General features: G+C 44.4%; 1 protein-coding gene and 4 non-coding genes across 8 annotated transcripts; 1 reads left to right on the top strand and 4 right to left on the bottom strand.

The window, feature by feature from the left end:
- Positions 1-577: 577 nt before the first annotated feature.
- On the bottom strand, positions 578-649 carry TRNAP-AGG (transfer RNA proline (anticodon AGG)). Its single transcript has one exon. It is a non-coding gene; the product is annotated as a tRNA-Pro (tRNA).
- A 1,056-nt stretch (positions 650-1,705) lies between these two features.
- On the bottom strand, positions 1,706-1,779 carry TRNAI-AAU (transfer RNA isoleucine (anticodon AAU)). Its single transcript has one exon. It is a non-coding gene; the product is annotated as a tRNA-Ile (tRNA).
- A 521-nt stretch (positions 1,780-2,300) lies between these two features.
- TRNAA-CGC (transfer RNA alanine (anticodon CGC)) lies at positions 2,301-2,372 on the bottom strand. The gene has a single exon. It is a non-coding gene; the product is annotated as a tRNA-Ala (tRNA).
- An 852-nt stretch (positions 2,373-3,224) lies between these two features.
- TRNAK-UUU (transfer RNA lysine (anticodon UUU)) lies at positions 3,225-3,297 on the top strand. The gene has a single exon. It is a non-coding gene; the product is annotated as a tRNA-Lys (tRNA).
- A 5,179-nt stretch (positions 3,298-8,476) lies between these two features.
- Positions 8,477-14,940, bottom strand: HMGN4 (high mobility group nucleosomal binding domain 4). 4 transcript variants are annotated; one of them, XM_033093946.1, is made up of 4 exons: positions 14,732-14,940; positions 14,136-14,421; positions 12,990-13,053; positions 8,477-10,197 (listed from the first exon to the last, which is right to left on the bottom strand). In XM_033093946.1, the coding sequence occupies exon 4, from the start codon at positions 10,117-10,119 to the stop codon at positions 9,868-9,870; it is 252 nt and encodes an 83-aa protein (XP_032949837.1). In that variant the 5' UTR covers positions 10,120-10,197; positions 12,990-13,053; positions 14,136-14,421; positions 14,732-14,940; the 3' UTR covers positions 8,477-9,867. The 4 variants fall into 4 exon arrangements, with proteins under 4 accessions (XP_032949837.1, XP_032949838.1, XP_032949840.1 ...); XM_033093947.1 differs by having other exon boundaries at positions 14,136-14,425; positions 14,732-14,890; XM_033093949.1 differs by lacking the exon at positions 14,732-14,940 and having other exon boundaries at positions 8,477-10,181; positions 14,136-14,213.
- Between the last annotated feature and the right edge of the window lie 83 nt (positions 14,941-15,023).

Below are 15,023 nucleotides of genomic sequence, written 5' to 3'. Positions count from 1 at the left end.
ATTGAATATAATGGATGCTCAACAAACATCTGCTTAATGAGTGCACCTTGGGAAGCTCCAGGAGAGAGAATCTGCCCCTTCTCAACAAGGACGCAGAGCCCTCTGTCCTGAGCGATGGGGGGAATACCCAACGCTGTCCTCGAGAGGAAATAACGTGGCCAAGGTTTCCAAAACCTCAATTCTATAGTGCAGGGTTTTGGTTTTTCCATTTAAACCCATGTCTCTCATGTGGGGAATGAATGATGGACGACACTGTATTGAGATGTGTCAATCATCTCCCTGTACATTTCACGCGATCACAACCTCGGGGGCGGAACTTCAGGAAGAAGCGGAAACATTTGCCTTTGCAAGAGTCACTTTGGACCTGATGAAATACTGAATACAAGCCAAAATGAAAAAATACTTATCTTTTTAGAGGAGTTGTCAAGTTACGTGTTGGGATTAAATGCAGATCCAGCCTGCCCATTTTTACATGAACGTATAGCAGTTTAATTCGTTGAATGGCAGCGGTCCCAATTTCTGTTGTGTGAGTTTAACCCTTATGACGTAAAAGTTCAGTAGAGTAACAGAAAAAGGCGGGCTCGTCCGGGATTTGAACCCGGGACCTCTCGCACCCTAAGCGAGAATCATACCCCTAGACCAACGAGCCACTTACAGGGTTTCACTTCCTGAAAGTCTTAAATATTTACTGAATTACTCTGTGTGTTATGTTTTATGTATTAATGTATATAAGTGATATTTTCTGTTTCTCCCCCTCCCTCTTCCTCCCCTCCTCTCCCTCCCCCTCCCTCCATTGCCCCCTCCCTTCCTGTTTTGAAAACCAGCTCAACGTGGCTCTCTCTCAGAAGTTCCCCGGATTTTCCCGCAACCCAATCCTCTAAAGACTGTATAAAGCCCATTTCTCAAAGGTCGCTGACTCATCCTAGCCTTTGTTAGAAATACAGAAACCTGTGCCCTTTCTCTGGAGCAAGGCCCGTAGGCTGCATTTTGACAAGGTCCCTAAGTGCACTGCAGCTGTAAACTCGGGACTGAACCGGCCCCCGCGCGTTCCCAAAACCCACTTGGAGTTCTTGCTGGATCTCAGCATTTACCACGGAAAATTGTGAACACAGGTGAACATTCACTCAGCAGTATTCACTCAGACACGAGCTGCACGAGGAACAAGGGGATACATAATTAGGGCGCTGAAAGTCTGTTTTGGTGGAAAATGAGGCTGACTCGAGAGGCGTCACAGCAGGAAATGACAGGACAGAGGGGCAGGTCGGTGACGGACGGCGTGGTCCTGTTAAAGGGCTCGTCCTTTTTCACGTGAGCAGTCACAAAGTGCGTCTCTCAGGATGGTATTCCTCCCGGACTGTGTGAGGGACGATCCACCCCGATGGGGACCCTACTGAGCCTCGGAGACGCTGGTCCCGCCGGCTCACACCAGCCGTCATTTCAGTCACTCAGGACTTGACTGTATTCAGATATTTCGAGGAAAGTCTTTGGCCACAGCAGTGGTAACACTCTCTCCTTCAGATGAAAGTAGAAACTGCTAAGGTGTCTACGGGGCAAACGTCCTGAGCAACGGCTGGCGCAGGTAGGTGCTCTGGGTTCCCTCCGCGGGTCCGCACTTGCGCAGACGCAGCCGGCAGTCTCGTAAGAGGGTCCAGGACCAGGTTTTTCCTTCGCTCTGGAAAAGCAATCGCAGCACAAAAAGGAACTCTGGCCCGTACGGGGATCGAACCCGCGACCTTGGCGTTATTAGCACCACGCTCTAACCAACTGAGCTAACCGGCCAGCTGCAAGAACTTGCCTCCAAATAGCTTTCAAGAAGGGACACTGGTTCCTGACGTTGCTTTCCTGTAGCCAATAGCATAAAGCATCGGAGCAGTTGGACTCGCCCACCCCCAGCTGAGCTCCTCCTCCTTCCAACATTGGACCTAGTTTCCGAGCCGTGACGCGAAGCTAACAATACGCTTCCTCCCCTTTCTGTGATCTCGGGCGAAAGTGACTTCTGTCCTTTGTGTCCCAACCGGCAGACACCACAGATGGCCATTCATTTATTGAGTCCCGGACAATTCTCCAGGTTGTTTCTCTTCGGCCGCTCCGAAGTTGTGTGTTTTTCTCTTTCCAGTTTCATTCGTTTCAGATAAAGATATCCCAAAATACCCAAAAGTAATTCTATTTCCCCCTCTACATATACAGTTCTATACGCAGTGGCTAAACGAACATCGTAATACATTAATGAAGACAAGAATAGATGGTATGATTGGACATTTTAAAAATGTAAACGTCTGGTTGTGTAGACAAAAGGGACCTGGAGATGCCGGGGATCGAACCCGGGACCTCATACATGCGAAGCATGCGCTCTACCACTGAGCTACATCCCCTGCCCCTCAACACCTTCGGTTGTTATTCTTCCCAACTCTTTTAAGCCTATTTTTATCCTCGGGCAATGGTAAGATTTTTCTGAATACTAAAGCTAAATTTTCCATGTATTTAGCAAAACCTTGAAATGGGACAACCGTCATCGTTATTCCAAATGAAGGAAGGCTTGCAGCCATTCGACCCTTGCCAGAGCTTAACCTAAAGAATAAGGGAAAGAGCTAAGTATCTGAAAAGATGACCAGGAAAAGCAGAGCGCGACTCTCCCTTAACAGCTTCTTTCCTTGTTTTCTTTTCTCCAAACACAGCTGAGGCCCAGCACAAAATCAAAGCGTTCCCTCTGTCGGTCGATCCATATTTACGTGTCCAAAGTGCCGCGGAAGATATGATTCACTAAACCCGTTAAATCACAGCGGCGGATCGGCTTCCTTTTGCAAGTGGTCTGTTGAGACCCAAATGTTGAATATTTGAGCTATTTCTCGGGGAAGCCTAGGAACTGAAGGCCACAGTTCTGTAGTTTTTGACTGCTCTGACTTCTATACAGTCTAATATGTATCTCTATACTCTCTCTATATATACTCGTACAGTATCTATACATATATTATAGCAGATAGATAGATACAGATATAAAGATAGAATTTGGGGAACGTTATAATTAATTGTCACAGGGCTGACCTCGGTCTTAAAGACAACCCTCGTTGTGGCTGAGTTTCTATGCTTATTGGGGTATTAATAAACATTTTTTGAACGACCAGATCTGAATGGGAATCACAGGTGAAACCTCTAAAATCACGCTGGCATTCAAATATATAGTTAAATTGACCACAGTTGAAATGGCAGGCAAGATTGAAGTGTGAGCCCGGATAGCTCAGTCGGTAGAGCATCAGACTTTTAATCTGAGGGTCCAGGGTTCAAGTCCCTGTTCGGGCGTCCACCTTTTCTTTCCCATGCTGCAATTTTATCCCAACAATTAAGAGGAAGGAAGATGTTCTCAACAAACAGATTGATTTCTCTAAAAAATGAGAGGGAATCCTGAGCTACAACATAGACTTCATAAATTAGGAACTGTTAGGGAAATAGAAGGGCCTTTTATAAGGTGGCTGGAAATCACAGCACATAAAACATTTTATCTAGAGCACAAGTTTCACAAACAATAGTCACCAGTTATCAAAGTCAAACTCGTTCTTGAAAAGCAACAAAAGCACAAAACTGCTCCCTCTTCCCTATATCAGCGTGTTTCTTTCTGATCACCTCCGGGGATGCCCAAGTTAACCCGACTGAGATGGTGGGCCTGGCCCTCAGAACTCATGGCCTAGTGGCAGTGGCTTCCAGGCTTTTTTGGCCAGGATCAGTTTGAAGTTGAGTTTACCTCTAGACCCAGACAGACCCATGTAACAGCAACAACGCTTGCCTAAATTACCACTTACTCTTGCCACGTGCGCTACATTCTGATGGTATCTCAGATTCTATCTTATTCTTTAAAATGCTGGGTGCCACCCACCATTAAATTGATTTCACGTCCACCTCCTTGGGAAACACTGGACTGCAGGGTAGTCATATAGATGAAATGTGCAGGGATGGGTGTTATGCTGCCTGCTCCACCCCTACCCCTAAATCCAAGTCCCCTGTCCTGGAGTGACCCAAAGCCTCCCGTCACCTGAGTGCACAGGCACCAACATTGTCCCTGCCCTGCTTGGCAGCCCTTGATGGAGACTTCACTTGGTAATTGCCCAAAGCTGAACATTCACCCTAATAGATCCAGAAGACAACAGAGAAATTAGCTTTTTCCTTGCTATTAAAAATTGTCAAATGAGCACAAAACCACACACACACACACACACACACACACACACACACAAACTGGACTAGTCAACCAAGAGAGGATCTGAAATTAAAGCTACGAGGAAATAATGCAAACAACATGTATTATGGACAGCTAACCCAAGATTCCAGGGCAGGCCTGTATAATCACACCTTCATTTTTCCTTTTTCTCCTACTTTAATTCCTTCCTATCTCATAAATAATATGAGAGGCCAAGCATTCATTGTAATAGTTATTGTTTCCTTTCCCCCATAATATCTAACTATAAAGAGAAATCTTCAACTGACTGCCCTCACATACTGCCACCTGGTTCAGTTGGACTTAGCATTTTGCTATTTCAGAAAATTATGCTGTCATAAATCCTTGTTTTACACAGCTCGGTGTTATAAAGACACCACTCTGATAACAGTTACTCAACGCTTTGAGATGATCAGTGAAGCCCACGAGACTTCATACGAGAAACCTCCAGAAACTACAGGTGTTTGCCCTGAAGGAAACATGGTGGCATAGCCTTCCTCTATGCTGCCGCTCTTGTTGCTCAGATGTGGCCTAAAACCCCTTGGAAAACACTTTCCTTCGTATGTGGGACATGCCACACCAAGGGCTGAGCCTTCCTGGTGACGAGGGACCGGCACAGGTATGACATACGCAAAATGAGCCACCTGAAATCATGCTTTAATAACCCATCAGTGCTGCTTTCCAATGGTTGATCAGCGATGCTTTCAGGGAAAGAGCTTAAGCAAAATGGGGGAAAAGGTAAAAATAATACAAACGGAGCCGGGGCTGCCGTCCCAGAGGAACTGCCTTGCACATCTTATGTTTCCACCTTTGGGATGTTAAAAAAGGGCAAGATAACCTTCAAACTGGGCCTAAAGCAACGCTGTGCCCCAAAGAACTGTTTGCAAAGATAACTAGAAAGCAGATAAAATGACTACTGGACTGATGGCTACTGCACTGGAAATTAAAAACACTGTTCGGAGTCAGCATCCCATGTTAGCTTTTCTGCACCAATAGCAATGCCTTCCTTCTATATGGAATTGTTCCCCTTCCTCCTCTCATAAATACCCACTACCTTTGTCTCTGCATCGGAACACTATTTGGGCTCCTGCCTGAATCAGTGCTTCCCAAATAGCTATTCTTATTGATCTCAAGTAAATGCTTGTTGCCTCTCACTTTGGCCTCTTGTTTTAGGTTAACACATATGAATTAATGGGCTGAACTCTAATTTATCTTTGTGCCAATCCACTTCATGTGATTAACTCCATCATGTCACCTAGAGGAAACTTGAGCTGGAGTAAAAAACCTAATAATAACATTACTGATATCTCCATGGGGGGAGGGGGCCTTGCCATGTGCCAGGCACTGTGTTAAGCATTTTTGCAGGGTTTCTTGGAGACAGGTGAACTTGGATAAGGAAAAAAAAAATTTACATCTTTAAAGTCTCTAAACTCTAACTGAAATTTAGCATATCCTTCACCTATGAATGCAGGCAACAAACTACAATCTGAAGAGAAGTACCTGTGGCTTTGTCACCAAGAAAAATCACAGACATTTTCGTATCACAATACAGTTGTTACAAATATCTCCTACTTCATTAACTATTTCAAAATTACAGTTGTCATAAGGCCGATCTTGATGTTTAATATTTAATACATTATACTAATGAAAAAGCACACATATTACTATATTGCAAATTATTTTAATTGTTTGATAACTGTTTCCCAGTATAATTGTTTTTTTAACCTTTTTAAAAATTATTATTCCTTTTTAAAATACAATCTCGAGAAGGGCTCCATGGCCTCCATCATGAATCCAGAGGGCCCCCAGGTACCTGAAAGGTTAAGCCGTCCCTCCCCGAAGATCTCCTGGTGCCAACAGTCCCCTTCCGCCCGAACTTCACGAAAGTGGACATTAGGTTAGAGCCCGGGACCCGAAGCCCAAGCAAGGTCCGCTAGGCGTCCGAGGAGCAATTCAGGAGAGAACTTCACAGTCGCAGCCTCTCCATCGCCTGGGAATCAGGGTGCAAGCCAGGACAGCCCGGCGCGAGGGAACAGCCAGAAGGCAGCGCTCCGAGCGGCCTAGAGGGGACTGGAAGTGCGTCGGTGCGCTGCGGCCGGAGGGCGGGGTACCACGTGCAGGTCCGGTTGCCTCCTCCCGCAGTTCCCGTAGGGCTCACATAGGTCCTTTTATGACGAGAGGGCGGCCATAGGAGGTTTTGGAGGGTGAATGAAGCCTGTCTTGAGAGGATCGCAGTGATCACTGATGAGAACCGAGAGGGACGGGGCCGGATACGAGGAAATAATTGTCCCTCCCTCTTCTTTCCAAGGCTTCCAGGACCAGTGCCTCAGTTTTGAGCGTTAAAAATTTGATTATTGAGAACTGATCACTCAGGCTGTTTCATGTCAGACACACAAGTCCTCAAAATATTTGTAAACCAGGATGTTAATTTATGAATTTACAGATAGGAGTTTAAGTGCCTAATGTATCAGCAAAGCAGGCAAGGAGATTTAAAGTTATGGTTTCCTAATTTACTCTTCGCCACTTCAGGAATATTTTTGTCTAAAAAATGAGCATCCTCCTACAGAAACAGTATTCCTTCTAGCTTTATGTTGGGGGAGATACAATAACACTCTAAATTCCATGTGACCACTTTCCCCCTGGAATTTATCGTCCTTTCTTCATTGGAAATTACAACTGTTTAGCTTATTGAATATTGTTACTTGCATTTGATAGTTTACTAATGGTATCTTGGGAAATTCGTTAATTTGCTCAGACACACCAAATTATTTTTTGGGGATGGGTTATATTTGAGATTGATAGCAGTGATGTTTTCAACAATGAGGAAACTTCTAGGCCCTGGAGGAGTTATAGACCTTGGTCTTATTCTGGATTTTCACTGTATGACCAAAGGGCAAGTTATTTAATGTTTGCCTCAGTTTCACTAAATGCAAAGTAAAATGGGGATAGTAACACTGGATTCATAGGGTCACAGAAAAAAAATGCATGTAGATCACTAGGCAGACAGTGTTTGGCAAATAATAAGCACTTAAGAGATGTAAAAAAACTAATACAAATTAGTTATGCATTTATTTTTTGATTGAACAAATTTGTTGAACATTTACTATGCACTATATCTCTTAACATCTTTACAATGTTATTACTCTTACTAGAATCCTTTCCTCACCCTCACTCCTTGCTGGTTTCATTTTACTGTTTGTCAAAATGCCCCAGGAGGCCCTTCCTAATACCCCTTCATGCTCTGGCATCAGGGTTTGGTCTCCTGCACACTACTGTGTGGTGACTTACTTGTCATTTGACTTTGGGCTCTGAGAACAGAGAATGTTTATCTTGAATCCTGATCTGTTTGATAAAATGAAATCACAGATAAGTGTTTGTTGTTTACTGAACAAAATGGGGGTGGGTATACTTGAGCAGAGGAAGAAAAATATGCACCGAAAAAGCAGAATTTCTAGCAATTCAGTTGTGACGGCCATCTAACTGCTCTTCCTCCTTAAACTCTTCCCGATCCTTACAGCCTATTGCCCATGCATCGGCCACACACACAAACAACGTAGATTGTGCCATTTCTCTGCTCAAAACTCTAATGGCATCCCACCACCTTCCGAGAAAAATTAGCCTAGAGTCGTCCATTTTCTGGCCTCTGGCCATCTCTGCAGTCATATCAACTATCACTCTTACCCTCCCTCCAATTCAGGCATTTCTGCCTTCTAGTTCTTCCTCAGCATGTCAAAAACATTTCTATATCACCTCTGCATTTACTACTCCCTCTCCTGGAATGCTGTCCCCTCATATTCATGTCTTGTGTTCCTCTACTTCATAAAGTGCTCTGCTGAAATGTCATCTCATCAGAAAAGACTTTCCTAACCACCCTCTCTAAATAGTATTCACTCACACTTGTTTACGTAAGGCCCCTTATCACACACTTTTACCTACACCCACCCCCACTAGAATATAAGCTTGTTGAAAGCAGACTTTGTTTTGTTCACTGTACCCCATCCCCACTCCCCAGGCACTTGGACAACACCTAGCATTAGAAAAAGGAAAAAAGGGTATAAGAACTGTGAAAAAAACAAAATTGTTTATATATACAGAATCTATGGTTGTCAATGTAGAAAACCCCAAAGAATATAGAGATATAAAAATTAATGAGAGTTTAGGAAGGTTGCTGGATACAAAAATCAACTTCAGCTAAAAACAGAAAATGTAGTAACTAAAAATAAGCCATATAAAATAGCATGAAAAAGTATAAAATCCCTAGGAAATATTAATAAAAGACAGTGATGGAGAAAATTATAAAAGTTTATTGAAAGACATTTAAAAATCCTAAATAAATGGAATTATACCATGTCCACAGATAGACTCAACATTGTAATTTATAAATGCAATATAAATCCAATAAAAATTCCAATACTTTTTGTTTTGTTTGACTTAGAACTTGTCAGTCTAATTCTAGAAGTTACATGGAAGAGCAAATGGCTAGGAACAGCCAAGACACTCCCGAGAAAGAAAAATTTGGTGGAAGTGTTGGAGGTGGTAGTTGGATTTGTCCTGAGATATCAAGACTAATTTCTAAAGTCGCAGTACTCAGGATTGTATAGCACTGCCACAAGGTTAGACAAATTGACCAGTGAGTCAGAATAGAAACCATCAACAGAGAGAGAGAAAGACAGAGACAGAGACAGAGAGACAGAGAGACTTGACCAATGAGGGAAGGATGAACTTTTCAGAAAATAGTGCTGGGATAACCACGTATCTATATGGAAAACAATATATATATATATATATATATATATATATATATATATATTATATTGAACTTCTATCTCATACTTTTCACAAAAAGCAGTTCAGGGAAGACTAAAGATAAATGTGAAAGCAAAACTACACAACTTTTACAAGGCAATAAAAAATTGCTTTAGGAGTTTGGGTAGGACATGATCCCCCACTACCAATTTGTATCCAGCTTTATAAGATACTTTTCAAGAACAGTTACTTTCAGCAGGATATGGGAAACAATCCATAAAATTTTACAACTTCTGAACTCCCCTCCTCAAAAAGTCAACAGTCTTCTGTTGCTGTGTTGAACAGGAAAATTTTTCAGAAGTGGTAGACATTTTACATGAGGCGTGTAAGAGCTTTTCACTGACGTAGAGGAAACAAACTAAAAACTGCAAGATTCCCACTGGGATGATCCACAAATCACAAACAGAAATGTTGGCTCTTTTGAGCAACATCATCTCGATGTCATCACCAGAAAGCCTGAGTATTGTTCCCCAACAGAGCTGATTTTATAGGTGCCAACACATCATGGCTCTTGGTTTCAGGAATTCAGGGATATGCTGATGGAAGCAGGAAAGCAGAAGACGTGAGTTTTGCTTCCCCACACTGTAAGGCTTCTGAACCAAAGTGGCTGACATGTGGATGAAACCAAGAGTAATCTTCAAAACCAAGGTCAGGAAATCCTGTGTCCACATGTCACTCCAGCTTCCGAGACATTCTATTGCTGGCATTTGCCCTTTCCACAAAAGACAACAACAAAGTGCCCTGTGTGCTTAAAACACAAGTTGAAAAAATCCTACATTTTCATAAAATTTGATTAAAAAATAGTATTTCAAACAGTAGTCACTAGAAGTACAGAGCTGTTCCAAAGGTCCACTTCACTTGGCATCCCTGGCACCTTCTGCTTTCTGTGGCTGGGCTGCAGGGTTGTTCCCATCCTTGCCACCATCTGCTTTCCCTTTTCTTCCTTTGGGCAGCTTCTCCCCCTTCTTTGCAGGGGCCTTTCTAGGCCTGGGCTCTGGTTTTGGAGGGGCAGGTTTAGCAGACAATCGTGCTGATCTCCTCTGTGGCTCCCCCTTCACCTTCACTTTGTCACCTTTAGCATCTCCTTTGGCCTTTCTCTTGGGCATGGTGACAGCAGTGCTCAGCAGGTGGCTTTGCCAGTCCAGGGTGTTCTTCTGTCTTCCTGACACTGCTCCCAGAAAGGTCTTTTTAACACAACACCAAAAGTATAAACCATAAAGGAAAAGATTGGCAAACTTAACTACATTAAAATTCAAATTTGACTATGTTAAAATCAATAATTAGTGTAGGTCAACAAGATAGCCTAAAAATGTAAAAAGATAAGTTACAAGCTGGGCAAAGATATTCATAACACATATAACTGACAAAGAATTAGAATCCAGAATATATTAAGAGTTCCTACAGATCACGAGAAGAGGACGAAACGAAAATTTAAAAACAATGGGCAAAAGTGTTAATAAGCACTTCTTAGAAGAAACATGGATAGTGGTGAATAAGCACATAAAAATATGCTCAATCTCATTAATAATATGGAAAATGCATACAAAAACCACAGGATATAACATTTCACACCATCGATGAAAACTCAAATTGAGGAAAAAAAAAACAAAACAAAGATTATCTTGTCTCTAAATTGCTCCAGAGTGTTGTTTTGTTCTGCTGACCTCACCATCTAGGTTGGTGGGCAAACATGGTCTTTTTGAAGAAAACTTAGATTTGATTTTTATGTTCCTTGGTTAAAAGCGACCACCTATAAATGGTGCTAAAACATCAAGTTATCTATTTTTCTCCCCATATTTCCAATTTGATGAGCATTTTTAGAAACTCTGCATTTTCCTTCCTTCTCATGGAACAGAGGGAGAAATGAGATTAGTATAAAGAGGGAGACACCTCAGTGGGCGTGTGCCTCGAGTCAGGCATGGTTTCCTTTGGTACCTGTGAGGGATTCTGGAACAGGGGTTAAGATTGAGGAGAAAGAGTTCTGTTCTCAGGCTTAACACCATTCACTGAAAAGCTAGTGTAAAATTCACTGGGCCCCGCTCTTTCCTTATTGTGCTCCCCACTTGCCTTCAAATATTCTGAATCACTGAGGGGCCAAAAATCCCTGTTGCCCCCAAGACACACTGCAGTTCTACGGACCCAACATGACCTGACCTGCTCTCTCCTGACACATCCTTCTCTAGACATTACATGAATTTATCCCTAATTGTAGTCCCCTTTTCCTCTCTCCCAAATGCACCACTAAAGAAATGTTTGAACAATTCTTCAAGAACAAAAGGTTTTTTAAAAATCAAAATTTGTTAATAAAATATAGACATTATCGAATTACAAATACTCCATCATGCATTTGAAAGAAAAAGTTATTAACCAGCAGATAAATCTTTTAAGTGATTTTATAAATTTGGGGAATACAAAGATGGGTCTTTCAATGGTATTACCAGGGAAAAAAATTATCAAGACATAACCGATAGTGGGGTTATTTTCCCAAGACATGGCAACAATTTAAAAGTTTTAGGAAGCTAACAATTCCCCTTTGTTAAAATAACGCTTCCAAGGACAAAATTATATTAACTGAGAACAGAACAACTTAGTGAAAGCTTTGAATCATTTATCTTCATATTGTAAAGAACTGGACTGAAATTCTTGTGAAAGTTCTCAATTTAAGTCTTCATTTAAGGAGATTACTTCTTTTATAATGTGGAAAGGTATCACTCCCTCAGCAGCCTCAGGGGAGAGGGAACATCTGCTCTATCCTTTTCTTAAAATCCTTTTGTTAGCTATGAAAACTTGCATCGTTTCATTAGAAAAAGATCCATGAAGTTTAAATTAACTGGTCGAAATACTATTTTTAAAAAAGACTAATAGTGAAATTAAAAGCAAATAACATATCTTTACAATGGAAATATACAAATGAAAAATAAGACACGGAGATGAAGGTGTGCTAAAATCTTCTGTGAAGTTCACTTCTGGGAATTCCCAAACTGTGTCAATAATGTACAGAATATATCAACCCCTGTCACCAGAAACATGATGAATCTGTGTCTCCCCCCAAATTCATGGGATGACACCCTAACCCCCAGGACCTCAGAAGATACTCTATTTGGACATAGGGCCATTAAAGCGGTAATTAAGGTAAAATAAGGTCATAAGGATGGGTTCTAATCCAATGTGACTAGGGTCCTTATAAGAAGAGGAGATTAGGTCACAGACACACACAGAGGGAGGACCCTATGAGGATGCGGCGAGAAGGTGGTCATCTGCAAGACAAGGAGAGACACCTCGAAAAAAACCAAACCTGCTGGCACCCTAATCTTGAATTTTCAGCCTCCAGAACTGTGAGACAATAAGTTTCTGTTGTTTAAGACATGTAATCTGAGGTATTTTGCTATGGCAACCCTAGCTGACTACTATAGGGGTAAAGAGTGGAAAGACCTTAGTGACCTAAGAAACAACTTGGATTAGATTAATGTTGAGGTTTCACCCAACTCTCAAAATCTTTCTTCCGTGTTTTTCCTGTTCATCATGCCTCTGTCTTTAGTGTGAACGGACCAAGTCCCACCTACCTCATCCAATACTTGCCCCCACTCCAACAATCACAGGCCAGGCACATTTTAGCAGCATCCTTTTTCTCCTTGACTGTTAGGGAACTGGGTTTCAGGAAGATAGTTCTAACTTGGGTTCTAGTTTCAATCCCACCCCAGTCAGAAGACCACCATCTTCTCTCCGCCGCTTACTTAACGCAGATGGGGCTTTGGGGTTGGAGGAAAGACCTGTAAGAAGATTACTAACAGGAAGCTTAAGAAGGAGAGAATAAGGTACATAATTAAACAGTAAAATAAAAGAGGTGCAGTATGCTACAGGAGCAAGAGGTTATGTGACGTTTGTCACTCTCCCACCTTTCAAAGGAAACAGACAAGGCCGGCAGCCTGAGTTTCCATTTGGGGTTCATGAGGGTGTTAGGTTCAAAGTGACTCACCTTGAAGCTAATCTTCCATCTTGACCCCTGAGTGAACCGGGACCTTTGGCTCCTGTTGGGAATCCTGGAATGAACCATAGCTTTGCGCTAGTCTCCCAAGTCTCATTAGCTCTGCCTCTAGAGCGGACTCTGTGACGTCATCAGTCTCCTAGAAACTGGGACGCAGACCTCCTGGCACCCGACCGTCTGACTGCCCACCCACATCCCTTTCCCAGCAGGCAGACCCCGGGCTTTAGCTCTGAAGCCACGTGGTCTGGGGGTGGAAGCAGGAGACCAGACAGTCCCGCCGCCGCCCTAGACTGCGTTTCTGTACTGTCTCCTGTTCAACTCTTGAACCCACAAGCTGGACCTGTCTGCCTGGTCTTCGCTCTCTCAGCCCCTTCGGCGATGGGGGGTGCTGGGGCACGCTGCATAGTGGGCCCTTTCACCAGAGGGGGGTGGGGGGCAGGAAGATGAGAAAGGGCCGGCCTGCTAATGTATTTTGCCAGAGTGAGCCACAGGCTTCCAAACCAAGTGTCACCCGCGCGCACACGGTGGGCCGGGGCCACTCCCAGCCTCCTGGCTGAGGCACTGCTGCCCACAGGCCACGGAGAGAGACCGAGGATGGACCCTGTCCCCGCTGGCCGGAACCCCGGCCTCCCCTCAGGGCACCACATGAACTCGCTCGTATTGCTGAGTGGTGGAGAGGGCATTTTAAATAAAAATATCTTAGACAAATTGCTGCTGAGCATATGCCCAAGAACACGGGATCCTGCAAGATGGTAAAAGCATGGCCTTCAGAGGTGTGAATACAGTCAAGGAACAGGGCTGGGAAAGGCGGTGGTGCACAAGCAGCCTGTTTCGACGAAAAAAGAAAGAAGAGAAGAGAAGAGAAGAGAAAAAAGGACAGGAAAGAAAAGAAAAGAAAAGAAAAGAAAAGAAAAGAAAAGAAAAGAAAAGAAAAGAAAAGAAAAGAAAAGAAAAGAAAAGAAAAGAAAAGAAAAGAAAAGAAAAGAAAAGAAAAGAAAAGAGAAAAGAAAAGAAAAGAAAACGGTTTAGCTAAGGGTTGCCCTTTCTTTTCGTACGGCCATGAAAACGTCACGTTCACAGCAGGCACTTGAGGGGACCTGAGCACTGGGGTCTGAGAGTCTCGGCTTTTCTACTGACCTTTGGAAATGGTGATGGAAACTAGCAACGGTGACGACGGTACATCTACGAGGACATCCTGAGGGTGCAGCTGAGGCTGTGAGGTTAGCTGGAACAACAAGTCTTCTTCCCGGAAAAGCGCTGGAAGGATCCAGGGAACGCGGGAGCCGACCCCGTGCCCCACAGAGGTCAAAGCCAGCGGCCAGACCCAGTCCTGCTGTAAACGGCGCGCCGGTGACTTGCCTCAAGTCGCGGTCTTGTGCGGCGTCCGCAGTTGGTCCATTTCTTAACTTTCGGCTCTTTCGGCCTTTCTGGCGGGGAGAGCAGACGTCCACAGTGGAGGAACGAACACTAGGCCCTTCGTTGTCCCCTCAGTAGGGGTGACTCACAGGTGACACCTCGAAACGCGGGGACGGCCCGCCGCGACCACCCCACCACCACCACCACCGGGCCTGCGACCGCGGGGCCCGCCCGGAACCCGCCGTCCCGCCGCGCACTCGGAGCGCGTGGACCGGAGGCCGGAGGCCGGAGCCCGGCGTTGTGGGAGCCGCCACGGCCCCACTGCAGGAGGGACCCGGTGCCCACCCACGGGACGCGCCCTGAGGTTCCACACTCACCGAGTCTCCAGGCCGCACCTTCGGCGGGCCGGCGGGCGGGCCGGCGGGCCCGGAACGCGGAGGAGCGGAGAGCTGGGGTCCGCCGACAAGAAGGCGAGGAGCTGAGGATGCGCTTCCGGGGCTCGGGCCGCCGCCCGGCGGGGCCGGGAGCCGCTGCTCCCCCCGCGTCTGTGGGTGGGCCTCTGCGGCCGCCAGAGTCTACACCCGCCTCAGTACCACGGCCCTGGGCGAACGAGACAAATAAAGGAGGGGAACGTGTTTAAGAGCGCGTGGAAATTTTAAAAATGAATAA

Source organism: Rhinolophus ferrumequinum, chromosome 22 (assembly GCF_004115265.2).
Source record: "Rhinolophus ferrumequinum isolate MPI-CBG mRhiFer1 chromosome 22, mRhiFer1_v1.p, whole genome shotgun sequence".
NCBI classification, from domain to species: Eukaryota; Metazoa; Chordata; class Mammalia; order Chiroptera; family Rhinolophidae; genus Rhinolophus; species Rhinolophus ferrumequinum.
The sequence above is the reverse complement of the archived record's forward strand: the minus strand, read 5'-3'. Positions and strand labels throughout refer to the sequence as shown.